This window comes from Etheostoma spectabile, chromosome 10 (genome assembly GCF_008692095.1).
Source record: "Etheostoma spectabile isolate EspeVRDwgs_2016 chromosome 10, UIUC_Espe_1.0, whole genome shotgun sequence".
NCBI classification, from domain to species: domain Eukaryota; kingdom Metazoa; phylum Chordata; class Actinopteri; order Perciformes; family Percidae; genus Etheostoma; species Etheostoma spectabile.
This window is the reverse complement of record NC_045742.1, coordinates 7,262,676-7,284,815: the sequence shown is the minus strand read 5'-3', so window position 1 is coordinate 7,284,815 and position 22,140 is coordinate 7,262,676. Positions and strand designations below refer to the sequence as shown.

At 38.7% G+C, this 22,140-nt stretch overlaps 1 protein-coding gene across 2 annotated transcripts in view; it reads right to left on the bottom strand.

The window, feature by feature from the left end:
* Positions 1 to 22,140, bottom strand: part of fstl5 (follistatin-like 5) — a 157,430-nt gene that overhangs the window by 116,646 nt on the left and 18,644 nt on the right. For both annotated transcript variants that reach the window (XM_032527709.1, XM_032527710.1), the window contains exons 2-3: positions 18,612 to 18,753; positions 11,545 to 11,575 (exon numbers count right to left, since the gene is read on the bottom strand). In XM_032527709.1, coding sequence (XP_032383600.1) covers positions 11,545 to 11,575; positions 18,612 to 18,753 — 173 coding nt within the window. The remainder of the gene's footprint in view (positions 1 to 11,544; positions 11,576 to 18,611; positions 18,754 to 22,140) is intronic.

The window sequence follows — 22,140 nt, the reverse complement described above, 5'->3', positions numbered from 1 at the left end:
AAGCAGGTATATAAGGCCATATGTAGAGCCGCAAAACCGGGTATCCACAAGCATCTACAGTAGCAGGAGCAGTTAAGTGTATTTTTAGCCAACCTGTTGTCATGCAAATACAAAGTTTAATGTATTCATTCAAATTGCCATCCCGCAGGTTTTTCTCCCACGACTGAATTAAACTGTGACCATTAGCAGTGTCTCAGGAACAGCAAGCTCCTGAATGTCGCCAATTTGTTGACAATGAATTAATTGTGACAAATTTATGGAGAATGAAATTTATTCACTTGAAACCTGATTATTTTCAGCCAGCTTCAGTTGTAGGTATGTATGTATGTATTCAGTTGTAGGTATGTATGCACAACCTGTAGATTTAATTTTAGACTTGCAATAAGGGAACAAGTTGTGGTTTAGCATTGCCGAGAGTCAATGAGAAACCTGTAACCATCAGACAGGGTTTTAAACAACAAGAAAACCCAGCTATAATAGATGTGTCACATTAAAACACAACACATTTCCTAATTTGAGTTTATAACTTAAATTGATGCCTGTAACTGTGCACACTGTACATTCATTGGTGATAGATATCCCTTTAGTTTATTTACAGATTATTCATTTTGTTGTTTGGCTCTGTGAAGTTATCCTTGGGCTATCAATTCAAATTCGTGCCCAAAAAAACTGCACTGCCAAAGGATGCACTGTATCATAAAATGAAGCTTGAAGCATTTTTTGTGACTTTACTTTGAGTGGCTATTGAGGGTTTACTCAAAATCTGCTGCTCTCACCACGTTTAAAACTGTACAGCTACTGCTTCTAATGGAAAATTCATGTCCCTTTCTCATACTCAGCTGTCAATTCAAAAAGCTCCCTTTTTTAAATATTGAAATTTATGCACAAACTTCACCGGGATTATTCTTGGCAAAGTTCCTTCTGTGGCTTAAATTTGTTGGTGTTATTCCATGTCAGAAAGTGTGAAAAGAGGTTGTAGCTTTGTTATATTCAACTTTATTCACATTAAGTCAATGACTCATTTCTCTCTACCCTGAAGAAGTAGACCTGCGGAAAGACATCCATCAGCAACCTTACGGAGGTGTTACCACCTGCTGAATGGCACCACCTATCCTTCCCCCAATGTGTGCTAATTGCATCTCTCTGACAACACTTTTACTCCTGGGGGCATAAACAACTCGTGATCATTTTATGAGAAGCTATTTGAGGCATAAAAGCTTTTTCAACCCTTTGGAGCCGAGTCACTCACTATGTTTAAAACATTGATGATGTCCCTTCCACCTCAATGAGTTTGATGCATAGTCCTTTCTCTGAAATGCATGGCACCAGTGAAGTCATGCCATATCCTATATTTAGTACTGTAAGTTCACGAGTTCCCAACTCAATATGTAGGTGTATAATTGTAGGTGAATATAAGATATTATTTTAGACCTAGTTTCATACTGTAGCAAATAATTGGACCGGCTAGTGTTTCGCCTTCAATTTGCGCGGCCCTGTTTTTTCCTTTGCTAGTTGTGTTTTGTTTAATAAAGTAAATTCTGTCTAACTGTACGTGAAAAAATCCTTGGCCTCATTAAAGGAGAATGCCGGTCGATTCCAACACGTAACTCTGTTGTTTGTAAATTTAGACTGCTTTCAGTAGAGAGAAAAACAAAACCAATTGTTGCTGTCTACACCGTGTTATCCTCCTGCTAGCATTAGCAACCAACAGGCTTAAAGGGGGCAAGTTTTGAACATGTTTTTAGCCTCTTAACATGTTCAAAATGTCATCAAAAGTGCTGTAGTTTGTAGACGGTCCTGAAGCACTCCTTGCAGTGGCACCATTCACCATTCACACAAGGTGCCATCTACTCATCAGATAAACAATCACACATATTTACTCACCTCATGGTGCAGCATCGGTAAAAATTTTGGGTTCAGTGTTTTGCCCAAGGACACTTCAAAATAGGACTATAGGACCAGGGATCAAACCGCCGACCTTCCAATTGGTAGATTGGTGGCATGGTAGGTACCTGAGCCACAACTACTACATTTTATGCTGCTTTTCAGATTGTATCCAAAGGTTGTAAAGATCACTAGGGTGCCTTTCATAGTGTTCTGCCTTCTCAGCCAACAAAATGGGATTACAGATGCTGACAGAATCTTTGAGTGTTATTTATAAATGTAGTTGCTTATAAATGTTAAATCTAAAGTACAGAACTTTTACATGAACGTCCACTACATTCAAGCCCTTGCCAAACCAGTTCACTCAAGGCTGAATAAAACTATCACTGCCAAGGAAATCTCTCTGAATTTCTCGAGTATCCTGGAGTTGTGGTATCCGTGGGGCCATTCAAGCGCTGGCACCCAAGGGAGGATGCCAATACAGCTCATTTGTACTTTTCACCAGCACACAAAGTGCCGTCAAACCAACCTTGCTCACTCACTTACAGTTCTTTACAGCATAGCCGTTTATTCTGTTTCGCTGATTGGTTACAGGGTATGTCAGTGTACATTACCTGTATAACCCAGGACCTTGACAGGCAGAAAGGGGGAAGAGACCACAGCAAAGCAGCGTTTTTATGAATCCCTCTGATTTTCTTCAGCACGAAGACTGTGTTTCTCTAATTACCCTAACTCCCAGAAGGGGGAAGACAAAAGTTCCGCACTGTAACTTTAAAGCTAAACCTAACTGAATTCAATAAGGGAATGAAAGGATGGAAATGTTGATAAACGGATTTAAAAATACATTTGGAGTCAATGATATCCTACTAAACCACCACCCTGGCACTAGTTCTGTACCTTTTTTTTCTCTTAAAGTTATGAGGATAAAATCTAATCTCTCTGCCTCATCCCTTTACTAGCAGGTAAAATACATTTCCCATATTTAATTTAATAATTCTAAAAATCATCCATTTGCTCAGCTAGACTTTTTTATGTACTTTTTATTACTTTTAAGCTGTCACACAATGGAAAAAGATCTACACTGCATATCAATCACTCTAACATGCACCTGTTTTTTATTGAGTCACTACAGGTTTTACAACACCCTGTTATAAAAATAGTGATTTCAACACTTGCATGTGCCTCAGCAGATGCTACAATATTTACGTTAATTTAAATTTCTCAATGCATATGTAGGTTATATAACTTACGATAGAAGAATACAATAATGTATTCTACTGCAGTAACAAAACTGAAAGAAATATGGTACTTCGTGTGTGTGTGTGTGTGTGTGTGTGTGTGTGTGTGTGTGTGTGTGTGTGTGTGCGTGTGTTGTTTGTGTGGTGTGTGTGTGTGTGTGTGTGTGGGGCTGAGTGCTAGAGAGTGGATATGAGAGCACCTGGCAGCCACTTGGCAACTTTCCGTCCCATTTCATTCCCTCGCCTAATGACTGAACGTGGGCCCGGCTCCTCTCTCATTCTGTCCACATCAGGATGCAGCACTGAGAGCGTTTCCACCAACAGCCCGATTTATCAGAGATTGCCGACTAATTGTAAGCACCCCACGCTACTCCCATAACTACTTCACATTACAGTGAGCTGTCTGGCTGGTAGGCAAACAGAAGGAGGCTGTGTAGTTTCTCTTTCCCATATCTGGTATTTTGGGTTTGCTTCCTCTTATGTGGGAGGTAAATGTGTATGGCTGAATCTTTGTTTTAAGGATCAAATATTAGGATACAAAGATGAGTAACCTCACACACTAGTAACAAGACTATAAATAATTAAATTTAGGGATTTTCTGGGTATGCGTTGCCTTGTCTTTTTCCACAGATTAAGTTAAGCATCAGTTTAAGATACAGTAGGTTTACAGCAATGATGCTGATGTAGTTAAGACTAGATCCAAAGCATATAGAGCTCCCTCTAAGTTTAAAGTAATGCTGCAGTGGTTGTGAGGGAATGAAGGTTAACAAAACATGATCATATGGGTAAATATAATCCTTTCCCTGGAGCAAGCACTTTCTCTGGTTCCTATAGACACTATTAGACCACACAAGGGTTTTCATGAGAGATACTCTCTCGTGTTGTGATTCAACACACTCCTATCTGACTTCATGCCTCTGGTGTATTTACTGTTGTTTTTGCATGTGGTACTCACTAAACTACTAATATTTGAGAATATTAGATCAAGGCTAACTCATAAATATTACTTGTGCATGTACAACAATAAATTAGGATCACCCAGCATTTTTTTTTTTTTAAACAATAAATGAAACTCTTTGGCTCTTCCCTGGATTGAAAACTAAAGAGAGAGATCAAGGCTTTTGTTACATAGCATTTGGAAGGTCATAATCTTTAACTCAATATTGGCTCTTTTCAAAAATAGAAAAGAAAATCCAGAGTCACCAAAAAATAGAACATGAACTGAATAGTGAAGAGATTAAAGCACACAATGCTCCTGTCTAACAAGAAACAACAGCAAAATGGATTTTTTTTTTCCAATGATGAAACATAAAAGAACATCTAGAACAGAAGAAAACAAAAAATGCAGTTGTGTTTTTCCCCCCCACAAACTCCAGTGAGAAGCTAAACCCCAGCTGTGAACAAGACCATGCAACAAGACAGCAGTCTACTGTCAATCCATTCAACTTTTGATATCCCTTTACATGCAAAAAGTGATACCAGCAATGCTACAAAAAAAGGAGCTTTGAAAGATAATGTGGAATCTAAATGTGTAAGAGACACTAAGGCCTTAGCTGTTTTCATGCATACGGTCTATTCATGCCTCCTAAATTTACCCCCAATACTGTATTAGATATTAAAGGTGCTCTAAGCTATGTTGGATGACATTACTTCTTGTTGACGTACAAAGTATTTTCAAACAAAACAAGACTAGCTGACCTCTCCCTCTTCTTCTTCCTCTTCCTCATCCCGCCCCCTCCCTTCTGTGCACACTTACCCCCCCAACCCCCACCCCCAAATCCTTCTTGTCGGTTATTGGCTGGAACACTGTTTGTGTATGCTTTGTGGTGCAGGTGGGCACAGTTTGTTTTTGTCGCCATTTGTTGACCCTGGGCTGTCTACAGAGACCACTTTTTGTTTTTTACTACAGTGTGTCCTGGGGACAGGCAGCTCGCGGATAGGGAGGAGATGTTTGCCTTATGTGACAACAAATGTTCTAACCTAAAACACATATTGGAGAAATTAGATAAAGACTGCTAAGACATCTTTAAGAATTCATTTTTGTATTGCAAGCTGCAAAACGTAAGAAGTTTCATTTTGGACATAATGTACAATCAAATCGAATGACAATAAAGTCTTGGCTGAGAGCAGGAACCATCCTTCAAGATAATGCTCCTTCCTAAGATTACTGTGTTGACCTTCTGATGGAAAAAAGTGCTACTATAGTCAAGCCTTCATCATTATCCACTGTAAGTACCACAGGTTCATGCAGATCACTAAGAATTACTGATGAATCTCAATTAGATTTGTCTCACTCCATTTAATTCTACATTTTCAGGATATGGTTTGCCAAAACGTATGGGTATCCACATCCTGGGAGTCATTAATACGCTGAAGATAAGTCTTGATGGTAATATTGTTGATCTTGCTAAGTGTGCCGCACGTTATGCTTCCTTTGGCAATACTGATGATCGCCCTGACACCTATCGCTGTCTTTTTTACCCTTGTGCATGTTATTTTCAAATAAGCAGTTTAATGTTTTTGTTCATTAAGCAATCCAAGGAGCTAAAAAATAAATTGCAAGCCATAATCGTATACTATGGTAAGGCTCATAAATGTTATTATAGCCTAGAACAGTCAATCAGTCAATGTTTACGAGCATTACTAACTCTCTCAAAGCCAGGAGTCAGAAACTATGATTTGAACCTTTTAATGTGAGTGTATCAGGATTCATCTGTTCATTTTCAATTTAGATTTTTGGACCTAACAGTGAGTTTACTACATCAGAACTGATAACAGCACTAAAGTCTGGAGCTCAATTAGTTTTCAAATGTCACACAAGTCTTTCATTATTTTTCAGTAGAGCAGTTCCAAACTTCTCAAGTAAATGCACTCGTCTGTGGCTGAAAAAGATTTGTGGACTTTAAACAATTAAAAGCAGTAAAACTGATAACTTACAGTTTAAAATGTGTATCCAGGGATGAGATCAGGAGAGCTATCTTGGCATTTACATTCACAATTACATGTATCCCTTTCTTAGATAGATAGAGAACAGATGTGAAAGCAGGATACAGCCAGCATTGGGCAAGCGCACTTACTCAGTGAGCTATAGGCCGCCCCAGGTTTGAGGTGATTTGAAACACTATAAATACTGTCTCTCAGTGTAATTACACCTGCTGAAACAGGAAGTTAAGTGTCGTTAACATATACAGTATATGTATAATATCTTCTTTTGTAAAATACACGTCGTCTGTCATAATGTAAGATCTTTAAAAGTTTGTTCACGGGCACCCGGATAGCTCAGTTGGTAGAGCGGGCGACCATATATAGAGGTTTACTCCTCGACGTCAACCTGCATGCCATTCCCCCCCCCCCTTCTCTTTCATTTCGTCAGCTGTCTTGTCAATAAAGGCCTAAAAAAATGTCCAAAAATAATCTTTAAAAAAACAAAAAATGTTCCTTCACTGCTGCACTACAGTAGTGTAAGTCATATACATGCAGTGTAAATGTATGGAAATGCTAGAATTAGTTATTTTATTGCAAATATTCTCTTAAACTTTGGGTTAGCCCACCCCAAATCATTAGCTTTGCGAAGACACATTCATCAACTGTATCACAGGATTCATAATAAAGTTGCACTGTACTTAAATTATTATTTATGTTTTGCCATTTTAGGCAAAAACTGAGAAAACTAAAAAAAACTAAAACATTCAAAGACCATTGGCCTTTATTGAACATTTTTCATACTCAGTTGATGATTATCTTGAGAATTGGAGAAAGATGGGTAGCCAACCATAAGTGATGTCATGTTGATCTTTGCTTGTGTGTGTTTTTGACATTGCTGACCATGAAATGTATAGTCGTCTTTCCCCGCTATGGGGTGACGGAGTGGTACTGTACAGTATTTAGGCCAGACCCAACTGTCCTCTTATGGCTTATCGGGTCAAGGAGCATAAGTAGCCTGTCAAGCTGGCCAGAAAAGTCCTGTGGGAATTCAAAGGGAAAATCCTATTGGCCTTCTTCTTTTTTTAAACTCAGTAACTCGTCTAAGCCTGTCATTGGTGCTCTTAAGCAGATGGTGCAGTGCAGTCCCATAACCTCTCTTTAAAAACAACTTCTCTCCCTGCCCAGAAAAAAACTGTGCACTCTAGGAAACTACAGTTACTTGATTAAGACTCAATGTATGAAAGGTAATACAAATTAAATTTTAGCAAAACAGTGAAAGGCTAGATGTAACAGGGAGACTTCCAATAATTCTGTGTGAGAAAAGTGCAGTGCAACGCAGGATTCACCGCTCCTCAGTACATCTGTGACGAGTTATTAAAAGTGTAACCCAGGCTCAGGGGGTGGTGTGTAATTTTAGAATTAATATACATTTTAGAGCTTGGTGTTTGCAGCCTCTGAATTATTCAAATGTGCTTCTGTTATGGGCTTGGGTCTGGTTGGGGTAAGGCAGCTGTTATGCATACAAATGAATATATTATGTCAGTATATGAAAGAATGGGAGACGACATAGATTAAAAAAACATAAACATTGGTGCCATGCTACAAAATAAGATGTTTGATCTTGTGCAGAGTTCAAACCGGAAAGGAGTCACTATGCTAATGGGGATAGTCTGGACTTTAGGATGTTGTTGTTTTGTTATTTTAGACTGATATTGCATTCTGTCTGTGGGGAAATCTTTCTGTAGTAGCAATTTTATCATGTATGAAGAAGTCGGCACTTCATCTTGTTTCTTAATAACCCTTTGCGTGTCAACATACTGTATGTTGTCCAGTTAAGTTTCTAAATCTGCTTCACCAAGAATTATAGGTGTGTTAAAAAAAAAATCAACAAAAGCATAGTAACACAATGAACTGATAACAAGCAGTCAGTACTTTTACCATTGTCACGATACACTCATATCCCTCCACAGTGTTTATATGCACGTAGATAATGGGTGAACAGAAAAGGTAAAAGCAGAAAAGAGTTTTTGGAACAGAAGCAAACAGAAAACAGCTAAGGCAATCATGTCAAACAAACAGTCCACTGTGTTTTAACTGGGTTCAGTAAACTTAAACTACAGAATAACCAATCTTGTGCCGGGACTGAAATAGTTTTACCTTTAGAATCACTCCTGCTAAAAAACTATGTCAAGTCAATGTAAATCATGGCAGAAAAGTGTTTAAGGAATATTATTTAAGACTTATAAACAAATAAAAAAGAATTGTTCTCATAGCCAAGTAAATATGTATTTCTGTCAAAAACAACAGTACCGCAACCATGATCTACTGTCACATCTGTGTAGTTGTTTTAGCTCACTGTTGTTAGTATGCACTGGAAATGTCATTGGCCAATCAGCTACAGTAATGTGAACACAAATACATTATATATTGAAGCGATCAAGTTAGAGGGCTTTGGCACTGTCCACTGGACAGGTGTGACCCAACAAACCTCATCAATCTCTTCCCAAAGCAGATTACTGAGAGTTTGTCTGCAGATGTAGGCATTGTGCCATTTCTAGTGCTTTACCACCTTTCACCGTACCTAAGATTAAATTAAGGTTTCTATGTTGTTTTGGTTAAGAATAATTTACTGTAGTTGTATTGTTTTTTTTAAATATTGTCTGTAGTGTTAGTCTCAAAATTTTGTGAATATTCAGGAGGATTACCAACCCTAATCACAAAGGACTTACATTAAAACGATGTTTTTTATTTATTTCTAAACAAGCTTCTTAACCCTAACCTGATGTACGCAGGGCATGTTGCCATTTGTTGAAATAACAGGGGTTTGCTACACTGAACATAATCATAAAACACCAGCAAGTATGGTTGAGTCTTTCGTTTGCACACCATACCAGCCCAAGACATCCTTCACGATAGTGTTGACACTTTTTACATGCAATGAGGAAGGTATGATTATCTCAAAAAAGTTCCATCAGCTATTTCATATGGCTAGATGAGTCTATTTATGCCGTCAAATTGCATTTTACCGGCAGCCCAAGGTCTTGCTGCCTGCATAACAAGCTTGGTTTGTGTGGCACACGCTCGTTCTGGGACACCAATTACAGAGCATCCTGAAAAATGGCTGGAATTCTTTGTCTCTTCTGTGCTGACATTCAGTTGGAGTTTATAAGGTGCTGCATTCCCCCGATCTACAATTATTTTTTTGTTTTCTCATACACACTAAATGTAGAAATATCCATCCATCCCTTTTCTAAACTGCTCATCCTGTTCAGGGTTGTGACACACATTAGGTAGAATATTGGGGCGGGTTATACTCCCTGGACAGTTTGCCAATTTATCACAGTGCAAAGAATATATCAGTCTCAAACACATTCAAGTATGTATGTTCGAGTACAAAACAAGACCAAGAGGGAATTCAAAACTTTATAATAAAAGTATGTAAAAAAAAAAAAAAAAAAAAAAAAAAAAAAAAAAAAGGAAAATATACATATTTCCCAAAATGACAAACAATACCTTCCAAATAAAATAAATATTATAAAAACAGATATGCAACTTGTGGTATTGCTTTAGGTTATGGAAAGAACCATAAAGAATGTATTCTGCAGGACTTTAAAACAGCGATTGCTCCTGTCTCTTAGATGTGTATTGGAAATGTAGATCATGGCGTAGCTTGTAAAATTGAAGTTTTAATGCTAAATTGACCTCAGTTGCGTGATAATGAAAGCCTCCAATGTCCAGGGTGATGCCTGAATTATTTATGATTTTCTCTACAGTTCGCTTGCCTTCTCGTTATCGGGGCTGGAAATGAGTTTGCTGAAAACTGGCCAAAGTGAGATCTCCCCTCTCGGCTTACAGAACATAGCGCATTAAAGTGAATCACAGCAGACAGCTGGGGCCGCCCTTTATGGTAATGCACCCTCTACAATTACTGCTTCGACCTTCCCTGGTGAAGAAAAATGGGGAGTCGTCCATTTAGCGGCCCTTTCAAACACTTAGTGGCAGACATCTTGGGCAGCAGGATCACCTTTTGCCTGACATTGACTCTTGTTTAGAGGAGACAGAAAAACATTAGAAAGGTGACAGGTTGACAGATGACATGCATCTGTCAAACAGCAAGAGGACCATGGCGCATTAATGCACACGGCCCTGTGCCATACCTGTAGATGAAGCTGGTTGGGGATAATGGTGCCAACAACAGCTGCGACGAATGGTTAGCTCAATTATAGATTAATCAGTCTATCGAATATGTTTTAAAGTAAGTAACTGCTTATAAAATGACAACAATTGCTCAACACAATTTTCCTGTGTCTAAGGTGACATTTTAAAAAGTGGGAGTGCTTTAGTCTCATATAAGGAAGAAGCAATTCAGTCAGAGCAAAGACATCTTGGTTTTCTAACATTAGGAACCAGAACATCAGTTCATTAAGGCACATAATTTGTTTTAAAGGCACATGTCATGTACAAGTAATAAATATTTAGGACTTAGTAATATTAAGAAGTGTCTTGACATAGCATGAAATTCTGGGCCCTGTAGAAGGCATTTTCTATGGGCCCCTCCCCGCATCCACAGCTATTCATTCTTCCATCTTTTTGGGCCCCCCTCACATGAGGCCAGTCCCCCCCCCCGTCCGACGCCCCAGGAACTGACTACATTTTATAAGTTAAGTTAAATAAATGTTAGTAGAAACTATTTTTGTCAGAGCTGCGAGTTGAACTGCTCTCTTTGGTATCAAAAGGTAAATGTATCATCCAAATCTCTAAACTTCACCTTAAACCTCACATAGTTTGTAGTGAGGTAATATTATACACAGTGGAATAAAACCCACCTACTACTACTGATGAAGAGTTACCGAGAAAGAGATACTAGTGTACATTTATAAAAATACTCCAATGCACAAAACCTTCATTCAAATCTATCACTATTAACTCAACATATTTCTCGCAACTACATTGCAGCTAAACTGATACAAAACATGCTGTGGCAAGAGAAGGGGAACTTACAGTACATACTTCAAAGCTTCATGTAAAAACCATTGTTGAGGTCTAATGACTTCCCCACTCCCTCTTTTCGACTTGTTTCACACCCCTGTGGACCCCTACTGAAGTTGAAAAGATGATAGGGATTTTAAAGTGTTAAACCACAATGTTTCCCAACATTTGTTCAAGCTTTGTCATGACTCGTACATGTAACTATACAACACATTACTCGTGAAACAGTGTGTATCTCTCCAAACTACCACATGTCCACACACGTCAGTGACTGTTAATTCTGTGAGAGATGTGCTTTATGCTGCTTTTTCTTTTTCTTTCTAATAAAAAATGAAATACATAAATTCTTTAAACCAATGGGTAGTCTAAAAGGACCTACAGCTGATGGCTTAAGCCACACTGTGGCTTCCATCAGAAAACAACTCTACACCTAACCTGCATCCTGTAACACGCTGGTTATGTGAATTGCATGTTGCAGCAGTGACTGGAATGATAAATAGAAACTTACCCTTTATCCTCAAGCTCTCAGGGATCCCATCCTGCAGGATTGAGAATAAAAAGAAAAGGGAGAAGAGATAACAGTTATGATAAACCACAAAATCACCACATCAACAACATGTTTCCATTTAGCTGAGTGAGTTAAATCATTGGTGCTTGTGCCATAGGAATTGTATTATATCCAATTAATACATTAGCCAATTCTCTTTGCAAATGGTATAGTTTTCAACTGAGATCATATGTCAGTGCAGACATGACGTTAAGGTCCAAGGATTTTACTCCAGAGTGCAAGAACTTGTCTTACAGTGTCTGTTTGAATGGCAATTTACTGAAAAGTCAAGACATTAACAGGCCATTACCTTAAGTGGTCATTTTCCTCACTTAAAAGCACAATGCTAAACTTTTCAACTGGTTACACATTGTCACATCCCCTATGATTCCATTTTGTGCATTAACATTCATACACAAAGGCAATTCAAAGTGATTTACATAATACATAAAAAATGTAAAAAGGAAACAAAAATTCATGAAAACATTATTAGTCAATATTCCCTGAATAGAACCCTGTTTTAAGGAAATTAAATGTTAAGAATAGAGATAGAAATACAGGATAGGAGGGCTAGATAGATAGATTCATTATAAGGCTGCCGCCTGAAAGTCGATGAGTAGAATCAATGGTCGATGGAAGTCGAGCCATCGTTTTTGCCAGTAAGTGTGCAATGCATTATATTTTTCTAACGGGGTCCGTATTTTAAGACATGTCAGGTGGGTTGTCAATATTGACGCAGACCCTTTAGAGTCTGTTATCTAATTCATTCATTCTTTATTTTTCTGTCTTTCTTTCTACGATTCAATGGCCATATATGCCGTTCGAGGTGTGTGGCACAACATAAAATGTACTGTATTTCAGAAAAGATATATAAATAGTGGAGGCATTAAAATAAAATCCTCGTAGTAAATAGACAGAAACAAGAGCAAAAAACCATGACCCCTTGTTGTAAGTGCACTATACAATCTGCTGCATTTAGAACATGCATGGTGTGATGTTTGTAGAAAATGCTGTTATCAGGACTACTATTCTGAGTAGCCGCTCTCCACAAAACCATGAATACAAAAGAAAGAGGCATAAATATTTGATTTCTCTACAGTGAAATCTGCATAGCTCATCGTTCTCGATCTTGTACTGAAAGTTCAGACTCTCTATCTACTAGCTTGAGCATTGTCATGTTATGGAGAAGATGCATTATGCAACAGGTCTACAGTCAATAATGAACAGTGGTCCCTGACTGCCTACTGAAAATAGCATATTACTCACAGAGTATTTGCACAGAAAATATACATACTGTATATTTTCTTACGAAAATATGCTTGATTTGATTCTAAGTCAATTTCTACAGTATGCAATGCATTTAAAGTATTTTACACATACAGTATTGGTATGGTTATGCAAGTTACACTCATAAAGAACCATTTTCCCAAGAAATTAATTTTGGGTAATACTGTTATTCTCTCGATTAACTTTTTGATTTTTCGGATCGATGGTCCAATACAAAAAGATATGCCAGTCAGGACAACATAAAACGGAGAAAATGGAAGGAACTATTTATTAGCATTTTTGATTGATAAATTATTTTAGATAAGATTTTAGTCCATCAATTTATCAAGGAATTAAAAAAAAGATTAATAGTGGTTGTATGTTTGGAATGAACCCCTTCAAATTCAGAGGAAAGGTTGGGACCAGCCACAGCTATTTAACCCTTGATGTGTTCTGGTCTGTGGGACCTGTTTTTAACGTTTGCTAAAATAAAAATTATGCTATTTCTTATTTCTTCTAACTCCAACACATTGGCCTTGGCTCATTTTCTGTGAGGAACATAAAAAAATAATGACCAGAGTGTATTTAAATGTAGGTGCTATTGTATTTCTTCACCTGCTATTGTCACACAAAGTTACAAAATTGTTACATGTCAAGTACTTGCACCTGTTCCGATTGAGTTCTAAGAAATAAGCAGCAATAAGGATCAAAAATATTGTTTCTGTTTTTTTACCTTTATATAATTGAATTTTATTGTTTTCATACAAAAAATAAAAATGATCATATGATCAAAAATGTGCTCTCCCAGTGGTAAATGGCAAATATGAACCATAAATGATGTATATATCATTGGTAATTGAGTTAAAGTAAACATATAAGTATTTTTACGTAAATTGTTATGTCTGTTTTGATTTACAAGTCTAATAATGTGGTGGGTCCACCAGACCCGGGAACATTGGCTTTGTAACAAAAATATCACACCACACACAAGGATTAACACTGGATGACTCTAATGTGATGACACATCCCCTAAGGTGTAAAGCCGTCTACTGTATACCATCACCCTATTAGCTCTATTTGTTTTGATTTAAAAATAAGTCAATCTAAGTTGAGATAGTGTGAAACTAAATGACAATTAAGTTAAACATCATCAATTGGTACAAAGCTGTCCCTGCTCATCATCTTTTGAGATGTTTTACAAAAACATTGTTGACTAGCGACCCAGTAGGCACAAATCACAAAAAGCACCTGTGGCTCTCTGACATTCTTCATATGCCCCCCCACCCTCTGGAGGAGGTGACATTTAGAAATGCACTTCAGGTAGGGAAGATATCAAATGGGGTTTATTTGCATATGGCAGACAGTGTTCACACTTCATTTGTTTGAGGAGGGTGATTTCCCCTGGGCTGCTGGCAGGTCTGTCTCTGCTGCCCTGAGACTCTGGGGACGATGAAGCACCCAGCTGTACAACCTGTGGTTCATCTGCCCCTGTCACAGCTATCTGGCTGACCGCCCACATCTCTTTCGCTCTCTTCTTCTGGCTTTATCTCTCAAACCGCTCTCCATCCACCTACATTGTCTTCCTCCTTTTTCTCTCCTTCTCCTGCTTCAGATCTCGCATCCTTCACTCCTACACACCATCAACTTCCAAGTGCACTTCCACTTGAAACATATAACTGCAAATTACAACATTCCTGTATGACTAGTGAGTAGAATTTACAGTACAACTCCCCATCAGCAAGTCTGAATCTCTCTTTTAGTTCGGACCAATAGTGCTGGGTGAAAAAAAACACGTGAACCCTAATTCACTTCAATGTGACAGTGGGACAGCAGATGTTGGGAAAAACAACGCAGGTCAACTTGCAAAAATGTTGAACCTGGCTTAACTTGTGCCACGGCCGATGCAAGCTCTTTTGGCAACAAACTGCATTGGAAAGCCAAATAAATGGAAGTGCATATTCAGAGTAGATTACTTTGTAAAGTCTACTGGTTACCTCACAATCATGAAAACTGATACATTATTATTTACTCCATGATGAATCTAGAGTTGTAAAATCCTTTCTCATAGCATAAACCACTGTGCAGTGTTTTGGAGTCTATATATTATATAAATGTGCAGACAGCCTCTCCTTTTCCTTGGTATGATGTTTATTATCTTGCACCTGTACCCAATTGGAGTTGTGCACTATCCACCTTCTTAACACCAGCTTGGACATCGACACCTTGTTATTGTTATGGCAGATTGGCTCCAGCCCCTGTGGAGACTTTACAGAAGCTGGTTACCTCGGCCTCAGGCTAGCTACCATTTTAAAGTAGACAGCTCATCAAGATGAGTGACAAGAGTTGGGGCTAAAAACTGACCAGCTGAGGAGGAGGAGGGTGGATATAATACTGACAGTAGTCACATTTAAGCCAAACATTGTACAGTGAAGCGTTAACTGAAACTAATGTATAATTCTTGGGAATTTATTCTTGTGGTTTCTCCTATTCCCTGTCTTTTTATCTCAATCTCATTTGCTCACCCCCTCCCACACTTTCTCTCTCTCTCTCTTACTCTGCTTATCCCCTGTTAATCTAGATTTGCCATGTGGCCAAGCCAGTGCTGGATGGATGGGGCTTTACACACAGTTGTCCTTGCCTCCATTTTGTTTATCCTGACATAACAGCTTGATGTCAGAGCGACAAACTCTCAGAAATTGCTTCCATCCCTCGTGCGGAGCAAGCCTGGCCACTATTTCACACATTTTACAGCGTTGTTGCCTCACTCTTACATTGAAAACCATTGTGATAGAGGCTGAGTCAAATAAGACTATATAAAACAAAAATCTTCATGTAATAGAAGCTCCAGAACAGTAATTTTGAGTGGTATTCCCACTACGATAAATTATAATTGGGACCAGATTCTGGTGACCAGACGTTGTGTCCTATTCCTGACCCCATGTGGAGGATTTCACTGTGAATTTCTGAAACAATACCATGGGAATTATGAGTAGAGCATGTGACCAGCTGTTTATGGCCGAGTGCCTCCTGGTGATTGAAGTCTTTGCGAGGAAAGCTTATAAAGGTTGTATCCGATCCTGTTACCCTTGTCAAACACTGTCCTTCAAAAGCTAAGGAAAAGGCACGGCATTAACACGGCCACTCGTGTATCACAGCTTGTGGCTGTGAGCTCAAAGGACGTTCAGTACTTTTCTCTGAATGTGCAGATGTCCAAATTAAATGCAATTATGTCATTCACAAAAATTATTGTTGTTTTTGTACTATTTCGTTCCATAAATTTTGAACGTGAGAGGAATTTTATTTTCATTTAAAGTGATGCAAACTAGATTTTCTAAAACTTTTAAAGATGCAGTAGGTAAGCCTTATAAAAATAACTTTCTGTCATATTTGCTGAAACTGAGCCTATGTTCGAATAGAACTACCTAAAGCAGGTAATAAAAAAATTAAAAATAAAAAAAAAAATCTGGCTCCTCTGGCATTACCTACAGTCTGTAGTACAATTTGCAAAAATCCACCTCTCCTTGTTCAAATGCTCACACGCGTGGCACACGCATTTCATAGTGTCCATCCCCTTCACCTAGCACAAGCTGCAGATAGGTTTCCTCCCCTTCCCCCCTCTTCACACACACATACACACACGCGCATTATCATGCATGGCTCTCCCTTGTGGGGGGAGGGGGCTTAGGAGACCATTTAGGGCTTTAGCAGATAGGGGGGAGGGACTGACGAGTTGTCAATGTTCAAATTTTTTGGCAAAACTCTGGTTCTTCACACTCCTACCGAATGCACCTTTAAATGCTGTTATTTTGTAACTAGAGACTTTGACTACCAAGCAAAATGTTATTCTGAGCTGTAACCCCTGTTCTGAAACTTGGTATTGCTTTTCTACAAACTGTCCTTTAACACTGCTCACTCAACTGTATTGACATGACAGTGGATGACCCGAGCCTCTCTGCAATCTAGCCGGAGAAAATCCTCTAAACAAAAAGGCCGGTAACGTTTTTTGGAGAAAGAAAAAGGCTGTAAATTTTTTTCTTTTGACAGGCAGATAGATGAGTGGAGTTTACCTCTGTCCTCTCACAAGATGAATTGTAATGGTATGCAGATGCTGTAATGACATTCCTCTGCAATGTAATCACAGCGCCAGGCACATTAATTTCATTGGAGTGGAAAAGCACATACATCATTTTTGTAGCTTCTCGTCAAATTCCCGCTACATGTGCACGTACATCACTTTAATTATTAAAGTCACTCTGGTTCCAAACCAGGCCAATGAAAAGAGGGAAAGTCAAAACTAGTTTGTGTAAACAAGAGATAATATAATGTTTGATACAAAAGAAGATAAATGACTATTTACACCACCTTCAAAATATGATGTTGGTTGAACTAAACCTAGTTTAAGACGATATACTGTACCTCATTCAAACATTACAATACAAAGCACACACTACACCCTCAGTGCAGTAGAACAGAGAATAATGTAAAAGCTGGGATACCTAGGATTGTGTTAGGGGGGGAAAGGATTAAAGCACAAACAGGAAAGGTTTCAAGTGGGGGAAAAAAGAAATGCAATGCAAATGTTGAAGATAACACAAGGAAAGCTACCGCTAAGATTTGTGTCTGAATGTTATTTAGACAACCTCTGAAAAAACCTCCTTCCTTCCTTCGTTATGTTTGAGCCAGTACTTTAATGCAATGAATTGGGTTTTTGAGGCAAATTCTGAAACTGTAGATTCCCCATAGTTTGAAATGTAATTCTGGGACCAGGGCACAGTTTCCAGAGTAGCTGTGGCTAGAAAGAAGCAGAACTCTTGCATAGCTGATATCTGCAGTCTACGTGTTTAAGAAGCATCTCTCTAAATCAATCTTTTTTCAAAAGGTCAAACTGTGTTTGACCATTGCGGCAATGCAACCGCTTCTCTTCGCTCCCAGCTCCTCGCTCAACTCTGATACAGTCCAAAGACATTCCTACCATCTGTTTCCTCTGTATCCTTCTCCATCTCTCCCACTTTAAAACCACCTCTCAAGTCGCCCACCCTTTAGTACCACGGCCTTTGCCTTTCATTGCCATGCAGACATGACTAAAACTGTCTGGAAAGCAAACATAACACATTTTCTTTATTGTCACAGCTTTTTTTTTAAAATCTTGGATTGGATGGTGAGAAGTATTTATTAGTGAACAGAAATTAGAAAGGCTCTTATTGGAAATGTTTACTGAAGGACCACAATCGGACTAATTCCTCTTGACAAAACACTCTGGTATACTAAAGTCAGCGTTTGCCAAAACAGTCAATTTCTATCCCAGTCTGGTAGTAATTGATCCATCCCTTCCACTTTGGTGTTTTGGGAACCAAATTAGAGAGAAAAAAACTTTTTCCTTGAGATGCAGCGAGAGTGATTAAGAAGCAGATTTAGCTTTTGGGGCCTGCCCTGTATCGCTGAGTCAATAAGCATTAAATCAGATCTTTTAGTCTAAACGTTTAGCTTAAATGTCATGCGAACATCCGCACTTCATTCAAAGCTCATCTTTGCTCAGCTGTGCCTCGCATAAATCTAATGTTGTCTTTGAAAACACCATCCCCTGGCAGAAAGGGAGGGATAATGATTCATCAAGTTTTTTTCAGTGGGCAGAAACACAACAGTAACCACAGGAGAGTCATCTGATGGAGGAAGAAAGAGCCACTGTAATTAGTTTCATACTTGGCAAAAGCACATAGTCCTCTTGTTACGGGCAGCAAATGAAAAAAGGCGGCGATCAATACCTTGTGTCGGAATCTCACGACTGGTCGATAGAGTGGCGACCTGAATCCCTCCTTGTTGGGTCTCCCGTCGGCGCCGAGCACAGCGAGCCCCAACAATAAAATTGCTGCCGACCACCATCTGGCTGACTTCATTGGTCTTTTCCTGTCAAAAACCAAACAAGAAAGGTGAGTGTTCTTCTCCAAAACTCTGGAGGTTCAATACCTGTGGGCCAAGACAGACAATACATCAAGTCTGCCGTAATTAGTGTAGACAATGGGAAACACAAAACTGTCCCTGTTTAAACTAAAGCTATCAATACGTGCCCCACACTCGACGGGGAGATTAGATCTCCTTTCGAATCAATTAAGGGGAAATAGACGTCATGAGAAAATCAAGATAAAGAAGACAAAGAGCCAATATATTAAGGCAATTAAAGTGGGGGCTTTGGATTAATTAGTCTGAGTGTCTAAATCAAGAAACTGTGATGGTGCGGTGAGATTACATTTTAAACAGTTTCTTCACACCCTCACAGAGAAGGCAGTCCAAATATATTTATTTAGGAAAGTATACACTCTTCACCTCCAATATATGCATTTTAAATAATTCATTGTGCTGTATAAAAACGAGTTGGACCTTTGCACAACATGAATTAAACAAAACCTTGTAGGGAGAAAACACTGAAAATATCTGTGTCTCAGAAACTGCGTGAAGAAAGTAAAAACGCAGAAAATACACAGGGAAAAGGATATGTTAGCCAGTGCTCTCATATTGCCTACACACACACTCACACACACACACACACACACACGTTTCAATACACACAAATACACAAAGAGCTGCACAAAAGCTTTATGTTCAAATCTGCAATGCATTTGTTCCTTCTTATTTTTATCCCTTGTCTTTATCTGCGTTTATGCCTGCAGTTCTTTGTACAGCACGTCGCAAAATCCTCTTTGTTAGAAGCGCCTCATAAATAAATTTGACTCGACTTGTTGATTTTCACACTCAAACAGTGAGCTGTTCTAAGCCCTGTCAAGCCATCAGTGCCTGCTCATCATGCTCCAGCCGAGGAGATGACTGACAGCGGGATGGTGACCCTGCTTCCTTGTTCTTCTGGAGTGACACTGAGGCAGACAACAATGGCACCGTTATGGCAGCTCTGTGGGCCCACGTGTTATTCACTAAAGGTCGGGAAGCTGTGCCGGCAGGGCAGCTATGTCGCTGTGATGTGCCGGACTAAGAGGAAAGATTGAAACTTTGTTTATGTGACTCTATGACTTTTATTGGCTTTATTGGATTCCTGAGTTGCCTTACGCCTGCATATTTCCTGCAAATGTTATAATGTATACTTTATTAATCCCTCAAGGAGAAATTACAATTTACACTCTGTTGTGATTACACACATTACACACAGGCCTGAATTACACACAGGTGCTCAGTACCTATACATGCACTAAATGGAGAGATGTTCTGCTTTGAAACACCATTCCCTTTATTTTTGTTTTTCTTGGAGATATGAAGAATTTAGTCTGTGCACTGCATGTGGTTCATGCTGTTGTAATATAAACTTTCAATTAGAAGAACAAACATCAACAGCTGGAGTGTGCATATAAACATTGTCTGCCAGATTCAACACCCACTTTGCTGACTTTTTGTTTAACCAAGACTTTGACATTTAAAAATTGATTTTCTTTGTCAAAAGCCTTGATAAAATTACACCCGCCGACAGCTCACCTACTGTACCAACCACCCACCTCGCCCCGTTGAATTGACAGAAATATACAAGTTGTGTGCAACATAACAACATAATAAGCCTTGGTCTTTAGCCTATTTTCATAAAGAACAAAGCCTTTAGCTTTTGTCGTTTAAATGTCTCATCTACCGATCCGTCACTTCTTTCTCTGTCTGTGTAATAGAGTGGGGGCATTGAAAGTGCCTTGATAATCCAGTTGGCAGAGAGTTTTTATTCCAAAGTTAGCATCTAGAAATTCAAAAGATCTCTGAACCTGCATTACCTGGTAGTAATTGTTAAACATCAGCCTTACTAACCCCCTGCAGACACATTATGGTCGTTTTGTGCTATGGGGGACTTAAAAGCTTACTTTTTGCCTCTTTTAATGTGATCACACTGTATTCATTCTCAATACATTTCTAAACTCTTCAGATCCAGGTAGGAACCCCGCCTGCAGCTGCTGCTGCTCTACTTCTCTAACACAGTCTTTTAGCCACACTAGGTGGATTACCATATCTGCAAGCACAATCAATCAACTTCTTTGTAGCGTACCAGTGTTAAATGGGTTATTAATGGACTAACTTTTGCCGGATGCTGTGTCAAAGACAAAGACATATGCACAGTTTTAATACGTTTAGCTAATGCATTCAGTACAGCTGCTCCCAGACGTTTAACTCACTATGACTGAATTGTATACATCTCAAATAGCCTCAAATATGACCAAAAAGTTGAATCAACATCTTTCTAAATGTTTTAACAAAAACAGCAGTGTAACCTTCTGCACTGCCGGGGCTGTTGTGTGAGACTGCATTAGTGTTAGCTAGAGTTACCCAATGAACTGGAAACTGAGTGTATTTTTAATTCACATACTTTATCCAAAGGGAAACTGAGGTTACTCATAAGGTTTTCTTAATAAAAGCCTTTTAGTGTGAATGTTCCTTAATTTAACTGACAGCAACTCTAGTGTGAGCATGCCACGTATAATTGGTCCTTGTACGTGAACATTCAACACCATCTCATTCAGCAGATTTGTCATTCAGTCAATGCACTGGGCATTGTATAACAACAGAAATGACCAAAAAGCCCCCCCCCCCCCCCCCCCCCCCCCCACATACTGATACTATCTGTATATACATGTTGCTGGGTGTGAATAAATGCACACATTTTAATTTACTATCAGCTTTCATGCATGTTTGGCAAGTCATAAGTCTGGGAAAAAATGATGTTTTCCTGAAATTATGCATTATTTCCTTAATTGAAGCATATTCTTATGCCACTAGTCAGTTTAGAGAAATTCTGACTTACTTCTGTTAACTCTACAATTTAAAGCTTTCTTACTACAGTCAGCTCGTCTCACATACTATGGTTGACGGTCCACTAGGAACACTGATTTTTACAGTAGAGATGTATCCTGATTTCTAAACAAAACTAAGAAGAACATTTAGTTTCAACAATCAGAACAGCATATGTTTCAAGTTAAGATATTCCAACCTTTTGCAAACCCTCTAGTAGAGTATTTCAGAAACCACAACCAACACTTCCATCAAGCATCTGTTTTAGACCGCTACCATGTCGTCTGCAGAGTTTCTCACAACAGCAAAAGATTTGTGCTTATTCCTCAAAAAACTAAAAAAGCAAGCCTGGAACAGAAGTGTATTATTTTATTTAATCTTAAGAACCAATATCATGAAATACTGTAGGTGTCAGGAAATGTTAAAGGTTCAAATCTCAAAACTAGCAAGAACAAAGGCCCTCGTCAATTGACAATGTCTTTTTAAATGCACTTGAATAAAAAACATTTCTATTATCCTTGGCAT